This window comes from Beta vulgaris, chromosome 8 (assembly GCF_026745355.1).
Source record: "Beta vulgaris subsp. vulgaris cultivar EL10 chromosome 8, EL10.2, whole genome shotgun sequence".
NCBI classification, from domain to species: Eukaryota; Viridiplantae; Streptophyta; class Magnoliopsida; order Caryophyllales; family Amaranthaceae; genus Beta; species Beta vulgaris.
This window is the reverse complement of record NC_079209.1, coordinates 6568995-6581660: the sequence shown is the minus strand read 5'-3', so window position 1 is coordinate 6581660 and position 12666 is coordinate 6568995. Positions and strand designations below refer to the sequence as shown.

At 39.0% G+C, this 12666-nt stretch overlaps 1 protein-coding gene and 1 non-coding gene across 2 annotated transcripts; one reads left to right on the top strand and one right to left on the bottom strand.

The window, feature by feature from the left end:
• The first annotated feature begins 587 nt into the window (after window positions 1–587).
• On the top strand, window positions 588–12063 carry LOC104900826 (eukaryotic translation initiation factor 4G). The gene is made up of 10 exons (XM_057391128.1): window positions 588–696; window positions 1018–1234; window positions 1775–1908; window positions 2225–2371; window positions 2503–2570; window positions 2681–2737; window positions 3486–4835; window positions 4908–7945; window positions 11256–11450; window positions 11544–12063. The coding sequence occupies exons 2-10, from the start codon at window positions 1062–1064 to the stop codon at window positions 11872–11874; spliced, it is 5493 nt and encodes a 1830-aa protein (XP_057247111.1). The 5' UTR covers window positions 588–696; window positions 1018–1061; the 3' UTR covers window positions 11875–12063.
• Window positions 12064–12559: 496 nt separating this feature from the next.
• Window positions 12560–12633, bottom strand: TRNAT-AGU (transfer RNA threonine (anticodon AGU)). Its single transcript has one exon. It is a non-coding gene; the product is annotated as a tRNA-Thr (tRNA).
• Between the last annotated feature and the right edge of the window lie 33 nt (window positions 12634–12666).

Sequence of the window (12666 nt, the reverse complement as noted above, 5' to 3'; positions counted from 1 at the left end):
TAAAGTAGGAGAGAGAAAGGGAGTAAAATTGAATTAATAATGTAATGGTGGACCATATGATAGTGACATGAGAGGGTAAATAGGAAAATTTGTTTTGCCAAATAAGGAATAAAGCAAAAGAGGGAAGATCTTTTGGAAATACCCTTAAACGAAAAGAGGGAAGATCTTTAGGAAACGGAGGGAGTATGATATAGTGTGTGTCTGAATGATATAGTGAGTTTCTGTATGATATAATGTGTGTTTGAATGATATAGTAAGTGTGTCTGAATAATATAATGAGTTTCTACATGATAGAGTGTGAGTCTGAATGATATAGTGGATTTCTGCATAATATAGTGGGTTTTCGCATAATATAGTGAATTGTTCAATAATGATATGTTGTTTTGCCTGGTGCACAATAATGTTAACGTGAACCTGGTCCACACAAGTCAGATTGTTTTTTTTAATAGTGCAAACAAAACATGAATAAATTGATAAAAAAATCTCCCAAAATAATTGAAAGGTTATATTTATTCCATTAATAAAGACTTCAAACATTAGAAGCCTTTTTTTATTATTTCTTTTTATATTTTTGTAATAAAAAGAAGCTTTAATAATAATAATTTTTTTACTTTAGTATATGAAAGAAAAGTTAACAGAAGTCTCTCCGCAAACATCCGAAACAATTTTTGATTTCTCTCTCCTCTCTCGTCTCAGGTATACTTCTTCTCCTTCTCCCTTCTTTATCGCACTATTTCCATGGTTGTTTCTTTCAACAAACCCTAATTTTCCCCATCCCTTCTTTCTCTGTCTTCACTTCTTCACTTTTAGGTACTTTTCACTTTTATACTGCATTGCATTTTTTCTTTTACTAACCCTAATTTCGCTCACTCTTTTTTTTAATCAATCTTTTATCGATTGTTCTTTGTCTCTTATATATAGTTCTACTTATAATTAGGATTGATGATTTCTCGTTTGTAGTGTTGATTTTTAATTTTGAATTGGGTTTGATTTGGTGATCTATTTAACGTGAAGAAGAAAGCGAAAAGAAGTAGACTTTGGTGAAGGGTTTGAGGGTCTATATGTCCCTCAATCAATCAAGGTTTGATAAGAACGAGTCACAGTTTAGAAAACCAGGTGGACGATCTGGTAACAGCTCTGGTGGTCAGCAAAGGAATTATACGGGCGGCCGTGGAAGAGGTGGCCGAGGCGGCCCCATCGCCACCACCGCCCCTCCGCTTTCGACTAATCAGAGGTATATATATTTATATGTGTTGTTTGTATTAGGGTTTTAACACTGTTTATGGGGGTTTTGTGTCTTTTGTAGGGTATATCATATTAAATGTATTATGACTTGTGAGGAGCTCATGAGTTGATTAAAGATTAGGATGCTAAGGTAATAGTAGTATAAAACTATTCATGAGAAAAATTAGGTTGGGAAAAAAAGGAGAGTGATTTTTGATGAGGGACTGATGTTTAATTTTAAAACTTATGATAAGTGATTGATTGAAGAACATGTTGGAGGGTTTTTGTCTGTTAGGGCAGGATGCTAATTGTATTGATTTCTACTCTGATTTCTGAGAAACTGATGGATTGATACGGATTTATTGTTTTTCAGTAGCAGAGTAAGTGAATTTTATTTGAGAAAATCCAGGGCAAAATGATAAATAAAAGAGAATGACTTTGATGAAAAAGGGGAAAATTGATAATTCGTTTCTCTCTAATATATGAGAATGAAGGTTATCATGAATCATGATACTTATCTTCCCTTTTTTTTCCACATAATTTTGGTCAGTTACAAGAAGATTAACAATGCTCAAGGTGGGCAGTCAAGAGGGAATGCTGGACTTGTGAACACAGTAGATTTTCCTGCTGCTACTGGTTCGCGTCCTATAGAGAATGGTGGCCATGTGCAGTCTACATTACATGGTGGGTCCTTTTCCTGTGAGAAGTGTCAATTTCCTTTCAGTAGTATGATGTTAATATATTTTGCATTGTTATCCTTTTTGCCTTGGAAAATATGGTTCTTGATCAGCGCAATAACAACAACAATTAGTATCCTAGTATGTTTCATGCCAAAAACTAGGGTGTCCTGAGTGTAAGAAGTACCCAGCTTTATCTTTGTAACTAGAGAGAAAGGTTATTATATGGGAGACCCTATGCTTGTTTCACTGTTAGTTATTAATGAAAACATCGAGTAACAGGGTTTAGTGGAATGTTTGTGTTTCTCTTGGTGCTTTGGCAGCTTCCAATGTACCGGCTCCAGCTGCCATCCCTAAGCCAGTTGTTGATACATCATCTCATAAGACTAGCCGTCCACTCCCGAAGGCTCCATCATCTCAGTCATCCTCCATGAATTCAGACTCTGCCCTGCCTTCTACCCCAGCAAAGGGTATTTACTTGTTGCTTAATATATATTTACTTTCTCCATTGTATTCTCTTTGTAGTTAGTTAGATTACCTGTACTGTTGCATCAAATAATATCTAACTGTTATTATCTCATTTCTAACTTTCTTCTATTAGGGGATGGAGCTAAGGGGTTTCCACTGCAATTCGGATCTATAAGTCCAGGTTTTATGAATGGCATGCAGGTTTGTCATTTATGCTGCTTTAAAAGTTGGATCTTTCATCTCGTGGTTAGCATGGATTTCAATTTTTTCAGCATTCATGCTCATCGCTGTGCTTTATGTTTTTTTTACAGGTACCTGCTCGAACAAGCTCAGCTCCGCCTAATTTGGATGAGCAAAAGCGTGATCAGGTGTGCTGCTTTTTTTATTTTTCCTTCCTCTTGCGCATTTTGAACATGATCATAAAATCATATACTTTACCTGTCTGTCTTATGTTCCATTATGAACCACATAAGATATTTTCTTAAGTGGGGGCTAAATAAGAGGTCAATTGACAGATAGTGGAGGGTGAACATTTTTTCTATCATAATCTGATTCTGAACTGATGTATGATCATTTTGGTTGTAAAAAAAGAAACTCTATGATTGTGTCAATTGACTACCAATGGCCATGAAATCCAAATGGGGATAGTTTTTAAAATATTTTTGGTTGAGATTGAATGGTGCACTAAAGTTTACCAATATGATATGACTTTGCTTGAACATCATTTGAGGCCAAATTAAACATTACTTAGTTTCGCTAAAGTAGAAATGTACATGTGTTCCCTGCACCCATTCCATTACTCATGTTCCATGTTTTGGTCCCTGAAGTATTGGGGGTGTGGGGGGAGATGAGGGTGAATTGGGCAACAAGCAGTAGATGCTTACTTAATCAGTTGTTTTCTTTGGGGATTGAAAAACAGCAGCTATTTACTAAGGAAGATTGGTTCTTCCAATCAAAGCTTTGCTCTAAAAAATGATCTACAGAGGTTCTACCTAGTGTAGGGGGTTGGTTGCTAAAATATGCAAATATCATTTTCTGAAAGTTCCTATTATGTTCTGTCATTCTGTACCAGAATATCTTGAATTCTTGATTGTGATTTGCGGATTTTTGTTGCAGGCTCGACGTGATGCTTCAAAAGCCATGCCAGCGATTCCATTACCAACTGCTCCTAAGCAGGAATTGCCAAAGAAGGATGTTTTTGTAACTGAGCGTCCTATCACTCAAGAGACTAATAATAAGGCCAAAAGAGATGTCCAAGTGACATCGGCATCTCCACCAACACAGGCACAGAAACCTTCTGCTCTTCCTACAGCAGGTATATCTGTGCCATTGCCATTTCACCAGCCAACCGTTTCAATGCAGTTTGGCGGACCTAATCCACAAATCCAGTCTCAAGGCATGCCGACTAGTTCGCTTCAAATGCCAATACAGATGCCATTACAGATGGGAAACCCCTCCCAAGTTCCACAACAGGTCTATATGCCTGGTCTCCAACATCCACTAATGCAGACACAGGGAATCATGCATCATAGCCAGAACATGGGTTATAATCCTCAGCTTGCACCACAGCTTCCTCATCAATTAGGAAATATGGGAATGAATATGTCCACTCAGTATAATCAACAGCAGGCTGGAAAATTCAGCAGTACTCGTAAGACAGTGAAGATAACACATCCAGAGACACATGAGGAACTGAGGCTAGATAGCCGGGATGGTGGATCAACTGCAGCATCTAGGGCGCATCAAAGTGGCCCCTCACAGTCCCAACCTGTACCCTCATATACAGCGGCCCACCCCATGGGCTATTATTCTAACTCTTATACAACTGGTCCCCCGTTTTTTCCAGTCCAAAGTTCACTTCCTTTGACGAGTGCGCAATTAAATGCTAGCTCTCAAGGCCCAAGGTTTAACTATTCTGTTAGCCAGGCAGCGAAAACTACGTCATTTATGAACCAATCTCCACCTAATACCTATTCTGTCAGCAGGGTTGGGGCCTCATTGCAGGGCCCTCCTGATTCCTCCAATTTGGATCATGTTAGAGATGTTCAGAAGACGGCTCCGTCAGCACAATCAACGTCAGTCCCTGTGACTGTGAAAGCAGCTAGTGGATCTGCTGGAGAGAAGGTTACACACTCCACTGCTGCTGGAAGATCTGAGCCTTTAAAAGTGTCACATCCTGTTGTAGAGTCTAGTGTTAGGAAGGATTTGGAAGTGAACACGGACAATTCTTCTACGCAGCTGAAGTCTAGTTCTGGCCAATCAAAACAATCTGCTGCCATGGCAGCTGAGACATCAAGCACAGTAGCAATCCCTGACGTGAGTCCCAGGGAAGCATCAGGTATTCCTACTCATGCTAATGCTGTGAAGAGGGAAACCGGGGTTAAGTCCATATCCATTAGGGATGTTGAGAATGAAGGCAAGAACGACATCTTGAATCATCACACCAGGTTATACCCTTTTTTATGTGTTAAGTTTTCTTGGACAAGTTTTTTTGAGGCAGTTTTGATTTATTGGCAGTTACTTGCATTTTATCTGTAGGTTGAAGGGCAGTTTGGTTCTAAAGTGAAACAGGACCTTGCTGATTCTTCTGAGGTAATGACCTCTGAAGCTGCAGAAGCTAAATCTATGCAAACTTCATCAGGCTGTAATGTGGTTGTGCCAGAAGCTGGCCAGGCATCTTCAAATGATGATAATGTTGGTGCTGAGAGACCAACTCATTCAGCTGAAGGTTCTGAAACTCATAATATTGTAAATAAAGCAGCTAAAAATAATAATGGAGAACAATTTAAAATTCCTTTGGAAGACTCAGTTATTAAAGGATCAGTGAATGCTGAAGAAAGTGGAGAAAATAAACTGGAAGAACAATTGTCTGGAAAATCGTTCAAGGGCAGTGATATTGCAAAAGAGATTGATCATGATGGGCAGATGAAGAAAGTTGGTGATGTGAAGAGTGTGGTGGAAACTTCTCAAAGAGAGGAGGAATCTGCAAATTCTTTTGTGGAAGTTGGTAAAATCGCCAACGAAGGCTCATCAACTGTTTCTGATGGATGTAGCATCTCAGACTCGAGCACTTTGTTGGGCGCAGCGGAAAGTGTTAGTAGCAAAGGTAATGATGTTTCAAAATCTGGGTTGTCAGATAATGATGCCATCTCTGTTTCTGCAAACGATTCAGACACACATCTACAGCATGAAGGGGAACTCATGGATAGCCCAAGACCAAGTTCATCATCAGGTATTACAAGTAAGACCTCTTTAGAATCAAATAAGACAAAAAATAAAGGGAAGAAGAAATGGAAGGAATTACTTCAGAAGGCAGATGCTCAAGGGACAACCGCTGATCTATACATGGCCTACAAGGGTCCAGAGGAAAAGAAAGAAATTGGTGTTTCTGCAGAGCTTATTTCTCCGGATAACTCAAAGGAGGTCTCCGGTGATGTCAAACTGGAAGAGAGTACTGGTAAGAACAAGGATGAGCAAGGTAAAGCTGAGCTTGATGATTGGGAAGATGCTGCTGAAATTTCTACTCCGAAGTTGGAATCCTCGGTTAGGGGTAGTCGTGGATGCTCTGTTCATGATGAAGAGGGAATTACAGCTAAAAAGTATTCAAGAGATTTTCTCCTCACATTCTCATCGCAATGTAAAAACCTCCCAGAAGGTTTTGCAATTACTGCTGATGTAACTGGGCTCTTAAAGTCTGATAATGCCAATGCTTCTCGTAATGATCGTGACTATCCTAGTCCTGGAAGAAACATAGATAGGCCAGCTGGAGGCTCCCGACCTGATCGGCGTGGTAATGTGACAATGGATGCTGATAGGTGGAATAAGCAACCTGGACCTTTTCCTTCTGTTCGGGATCCAGGGATGGATCTTGCTTATGGAAGCAATATGATGGGTTTTCGTGCTGGCCCAGGGCCTAATTATGGTGTGCTCAGGAATCCACAGGCACAAGGACCTGTTCCACATGCCGGTGGAATCTTGTCTGGGCCAATGCATTCCATGGGTTTTCAGGGAATGCAGAGAAATAACTCTGATGCTGACCGTTGGCAAAGAGCTACAAACTTCAATAAAGGTCTGATGCCTGCTCCTCAGGGTCCTTCCCAGGTGATGCACAAAGCTGAGAAAAAGTACGAGATAGGTAAAGTTTCTGATGAAGAAGAAGCAAAACAGAGAAGATTGAAGGGTATACTGAACAAGCTGACTCCACAGAACTTTGAGAAACTCTTTGAGCAAGTTAAAGAAGTTAATGTTGACAATACTCAGACTCTGTCTGGAGTGATTGCTCAGATCTTTGACAAGGCTTTGATGGAGCCGACTTTCTGTGAAATGTATGCAAACTTCTGCTACCATCTTGCCTCTGGCTTGCCTGAATTAAGTGTAGACAATGAGAAAATTACCTTCAGGCGGTTGTTATTGAACAAGTGCCAGGAGGAATTTGAGAGGGGAGAAATAGAGGAACAAGAAGCTAATAAGACTGATAATGAAGGTGAAGACGAGCCTAAGCAATCCGAGCAGGTGAGAGAAGAGATGCGATTGAAAACACGAAGACGCATGTTGGGAAATATTAGATTGATTGGGGAGTTATACAAGAAGAGAATGTTAACAGAAAGAATAATGCACGAGTGTATAAAGAAGTTGTTAGGTCAATATCAAAATCCAGATGAAGAAAATATAGAGGCATTATGTAAGTTGATGAGCACAATTGGGGAAATGATTGATCATCCCAAAGCCAAGGAGCATATGGATGCCTACTTTGATATCATGGGTCGGTTATCGAACAACATGAGGCTGTCTTCTAGAGTAAGGTTCATGTTGAGGGATTCTATTGATCTAAGGAAGAACAAATGGCAACAGAGAAGGAAGGTTGAAGGTCCTAAGAAAATTGAGGAAGTGCACAGGGATGCTGCTCAAGAAAGACAGGGACAAGCTGGTCGTTTAAGTCGTGGTCCCAGCGGGAACCCTGCAATGAGAAGGGGCCAACCTGTGGATTTTGGTCCTCGGGGACCTATGATATCTTCCCCTATTGGGCAGGGTGGTAATTTTAGAGGTATGCCCTCTCAGGTTCGTGCGTTTGGACAGGATATCCGGATAGATGAGAGGAATATTTTTGAAAGCCGTACACATTCAGTGCCTTTGCCTCAAAGACTATCAAGTGATGAGTCAATTACTTTGGGACCCCAAGGTGGTCTAGCTAGGGGTATGGCATATAGAGGACAGCCATCAGTGTCAAATTCACCTCTGTTAGACAATTCTGCATCCTATGCGGATCCTAGAAGAATGATAGGTGGTTTAAATGCTTACAATAATGTGTCGGAGCATGGATTGTATAGCTCAAGGGAAGATCATTTTGTGAGAAATGCCTCAGATAGGTATGGTACTCCAATTGCATATGATCAATCTATCAGCCATGACAATGCAACTAGGGATGCTAGACATCCTGATCGGAATGTAGAACGAGTTAGGCCAATTACACCACCTGTGGCACGTGCTGCTCCAGCTCAAAATTTGTCCACGGAAAAAGTATGGCCTGAGGAGCGCTTACGGGATATGTCTTTTGCAGCAATAAGGGAGTATTACAGGTACACATTTGACTGCAACTTTTTACCCCATGTTGCTCTTAGTTTATGTTTTAGTGGTTTCAGGCTCTATGTTAGCAAGTTTCCTTCATAGTTTGGTGGTTGGGTGAGAGATCTAGATGGGTAATAGGGATGACAGCTAATCGAACTTGGACCCGATTATGCTTTATCCGACTCCAACCTTGCAAGAAATCACATTTTAAATTCGACTCCGATTCCGGCGTCGACTCAAAATTCCGAATCCGATTTGACTTTAAATCCTAACATCTGACTTCGACCTGATTCGACTTTTTTTACCCCATCTTTTCTAAATAGAAATCATATCATATATACTCCCTCTGTCACAGAAAGATCTGAACACTTGTTGGGACACGTATTTTAAGATGATAAGTTGTATTGTGATTTTCAAATGTTATTTTATTTAAAAGTAGATGTTATAGGAGTTGGTGGGGTATTTTTTATTAGAGGAGAGAGAAAGTTGGGCAACATTTTATTGATAAAAGGTAGATTGATGGGCCAAAGGAGTGTAAAAGAAAGAAAATATTAATAGTGAGATCATGTCAAAAATAGATGTGTCCAAACTAATTTGGGACAATCATAAAAGGAATGTGTTTTAGACTATTTTGGGACGGAGGGAGTAATACAAATAATCTAAACATTACTATTTTTTGTAACAATAATTTTTGTTAATGGAAAAATCTTATATAATACAATTGACTCAAAGTCGAAGTCGGGGTATACATATATAATATATTAATGTAGAAAAAATAAGATTAATTGCCTCAAAGTTAGAGTCGGATCTGTATGTCGGATTTCTTATAGGATCCAACTCCGACCTTCCTCCGATTTAGAGTCGGCTTGTTAATCGGAGTCTGATTGGGATTTTTTTTGGTTTCCTTCGGATTGGAGCGGACTGGATTGCCATCCCCGGTAACTGTATCTGGAAGCTCCATAAATTTCAGAAGATGCTCTGGCCATTAATGTTATCCATGGTGGAAAAAATAGTTGAGAAGATCTGTGTATGGGTATTGTTTGCTGTAGGCTCATCAACTTGTGTGAAAAGCATCAACAAGTCTGAGAATACTGTGATTTATGCAGTTATTTGGGTGCCAAATTGCATTTATGCTATTTATTCAGCTGAGCAAATTTGGCTGTTTTGTCCCACAATCAGACAGTCTGAATATTTGGCTGTTAGGAGCCGCTGCAGTTATTTAAGTTCGGACGATAGTTCTGTGTTAATGAGATCATATCATTTATGTTCTCATAAATGTTGATAACATGTGCCGCTCGGATATGTGCTTGAAGATTAAACCTACTTCCATGTGACACAAAACCTACATTTGCAGAATACTAGAGTGGGATTTGTCCTAGATAACTAAAAAAAAAAACTAGGGAGGATCAAAGAGTTCTGTCTAGGATTGTAAATGAACTGAGCCGTGTCAAGCTGGTTATATCCGTATTCATGTTGTAGCTAGAGTTTCAGCTTTCTATCTGAGCTGAAAAAACTTGTTCAAACTAACTCATGGTAAATTGTGTTTAAGCCTGGCTCATGATCAGCTCATTTTTAGATCATGATTGACCCAGGCTCATAAATAAGCTTGAACTAAACTTTAGTATCTGGTCATTTTGCACCTTTGTTCTCTCTCGAGTGTGAGAAGAAGAATCTATGCAAATTGAGCTAATATTATAGATTAAACAAAACTTCGTGCATGATGATTTGCCTTGGCTCATTTACATTCTTAGGGAAGCTGCTGATAAAAACCTTGGTAGATTTTCCTTATTCCTTGTGACACCACTCATGTTTCTCTCATAGCTCTCTCTGCTCTGTCAGATGGTTGAAATCTCTACTCTGCTGTACTATAAAGCTGTTTGTATGGATAGTTATAGCGCTCAAGACACTGAGCAAGTGTTAACATAGAATCTCTCTCATGCCAATCCTTAGACCTCTTGCTTTCATCCTTGGTCACCATAGATCCTGCTAATTTGGTGTTTTTCTGCTACCTTTAAGGAATCACCTCTCTTTCATTTAGCCGTTTTTTTTTCTTGCTGTGGTCACTGTTTGATTTGTTTGTTGCTAGCATGGTTCACATAGTCTTTAATGTGATTACTGTTTTGGTTTCTTTGCTAGCAAAAGATGTAGCCATTTGATTTCTACCTAGGAGCATACTTAATGTCCTCCAGTTGCCAATCTCTTCTGCCCCCAACGTTCCTCTCTGGAATTCATTGGACCTTGTGTTTTTGTAAATTGTGTCAAATCTCTGAGACTTGTTTTTGGAAAATACCTTCTGCAGAAGTATTACATATGGTTTCCTGAAAATAGAGCGACTACTTACTGGAGATGACCAGACCATTAAACAACAATAACCAGCAACACTACCCAGTTTTCTCACTTTTTAGATGGTCCAGGGAAGTGTCGTGGTAATATGAGAAGTTTAATGCTTTTTTAATTTTTTGATGAGAAAAAGTGTACAGCTTTCCCCCTAGGATATCATATGTGAAGGTTTTAAAATTTTATCTTATTCAATTATGACTGCCACTGAAAATAGTTTTATATTTTGCTCAACTTTGTTATGCTGATTGCTCATTTTTGTATTGCATTTGTATGGTGAATTAGGAATTAGGATGTGGAGGTGCATTGCTATAATGAAAGCTAGAATATCAGAATGGCTTTATGCAATCTGATGACCATAGAACCTTTGACGCTTTATGTTAAATCTAGGGCCTGTGTCAGGGGTTTTAATGGGCTTCTATCAATTCTTTCAGAATCAGAAGTAAATGAAGATTATGTCATTATGGTCCAACTGTTTCTTGCTCATCATGCTGTGTTTTCTGTTCATGTTTGGTTCCTTTTTTGTTGTCTTTTTTTTTTGCTTTGAAATGACTACACCCTAGATGGCTGGGTAGAGTACTAGAGTTGACATTGCTGTTTTGGAGTTGATTCTGATATTGGATTATCAATATCATTTTTGTATGTACCTTTCTCTCTGTTTTTCTTTCTTGTTCTCTTGCCTTGGGGTCACAGGTGAATAGATTCCTCGTCATGCACCCCCTTGTATTAGATCTAACTGGAACAAATACGGGTCCCATGCAACTCTCTACTTTCGCCTAGAAAGGGCGAGAGGATAATTATTTCTCATGGAATGGATATAACTGTCCATTCTGAAAGACCTTTTGGTTTGTAATACATATGGTTCTGACACATAAGTTGCTGAAATATTCCCAGATATAGAATTATACTTCCTCCATAGTGAGTGTATGCGATATAGAATTACTATTATAGAAAATGTGATAGAATGGTGCTCTTTGCTTTCAGTGCAAAAGATGAGAAGGAAGTTGCACTGTGCATCAGAGACTTGAATGCTCCAAGCTTTTACCCTACAGTCGTCTCGATTTGGGTCACTGACTCCTTTGAACGGAAGGACTTGGAGCGAGATCTGCTATCAAAACTACTTGTCAACCTTACAATATCTCGGGAAGCGGTCTTCAACCCTGGCCAGCTTCTTGAAGGGTATGATTTTCCATGTAAAATCCTGTATAATTTGTTTATTTATTGACGTTAACTGTTTACTTAATCTCTTTTTTTTAATATAAAATTTCCCAGGTTTAGCTCTGTATTGACTAATTTGGAGGACACTGTGACTGATGCCCCAAGAGCACCAGAATTTCTTGGGTGGATATTTGGCCGATTAGTTATAGAAAACGTAATACCATTGAAAGATGTTGCTCAAATAATATACGAGGGTGGGGAGGAACCAGGTAGTCTTCGAGATGCTGGATTGGCAGGTGAAATTCTCGGGAGTATCCTTGAAACGATCAAATCTGAGCGAGGTGAATCTGTACTGAATGAGTTTCGAGCCAAGTCAAATCTGCAGTTAGAGGATTTTCGACCCCCAGACCCTATTAGATCCCGTAAATTAGAGATGTTTATGTAGAGAATGATGATGATTTTTGTATGTGCTTAGAGAATTCTTGGGCTGCTGTCACTAGGCACATATATGCATGAAGAAAAAGTTTAGCGAAAGGATTTTTTTTTCCAACTATTTATGGGCGGAATGAGTAGTTGAATGTGGCAATTATTAATTGCATTAACTTGACGTATCACAATATTATTTTCTTCAATAGGGGAGGTGCAATTGTGCAAATTTTTGGTTAAAATTTTGACGGCACTCGTGGAGTCATGATAGCTGAAGGTAGTATCTTCGTTTGAGAATTTTTATAGTGCTTGACATTTGGATCACGTATGATTTGCATGGCATAGGTTGAGTTTTTTTTTACCCCTCTAGCATGCTAACTATTTGTTGCCGACAATAATAAATTGTAGTAATGAGAATGACTTGATAGATCTAATATTGGTGATAAACAATGATAGTAGTGACATGCTTTTTCTTCATTACTCTTAAACACTTGTATTTTGGGACAAGAGTAGTAGTAGTTAAGCTACCACACACCAGTCATTGGATGACTAAAAGAGGGGAAAATTAACCTCTTTAATGTGCTTTCATTACTTCTGAAATACTTATATTTTGAAACAAAGAGTGGTAGTTAGCACATACCAGTTTATCAAACGAAGGGAGTTTACTCAACAAAAGGCCAAAAAATAGGAAATTTTTGTAGACGTGCTTTCATTGAGAGTCGAACTCAAGACCTCCCGCTTACTAAACGGGTGCTCTAACCAACTGAGCTATGAAAGCTTGTTAATTAAACTTTTTAAGTTTATAGCTTTA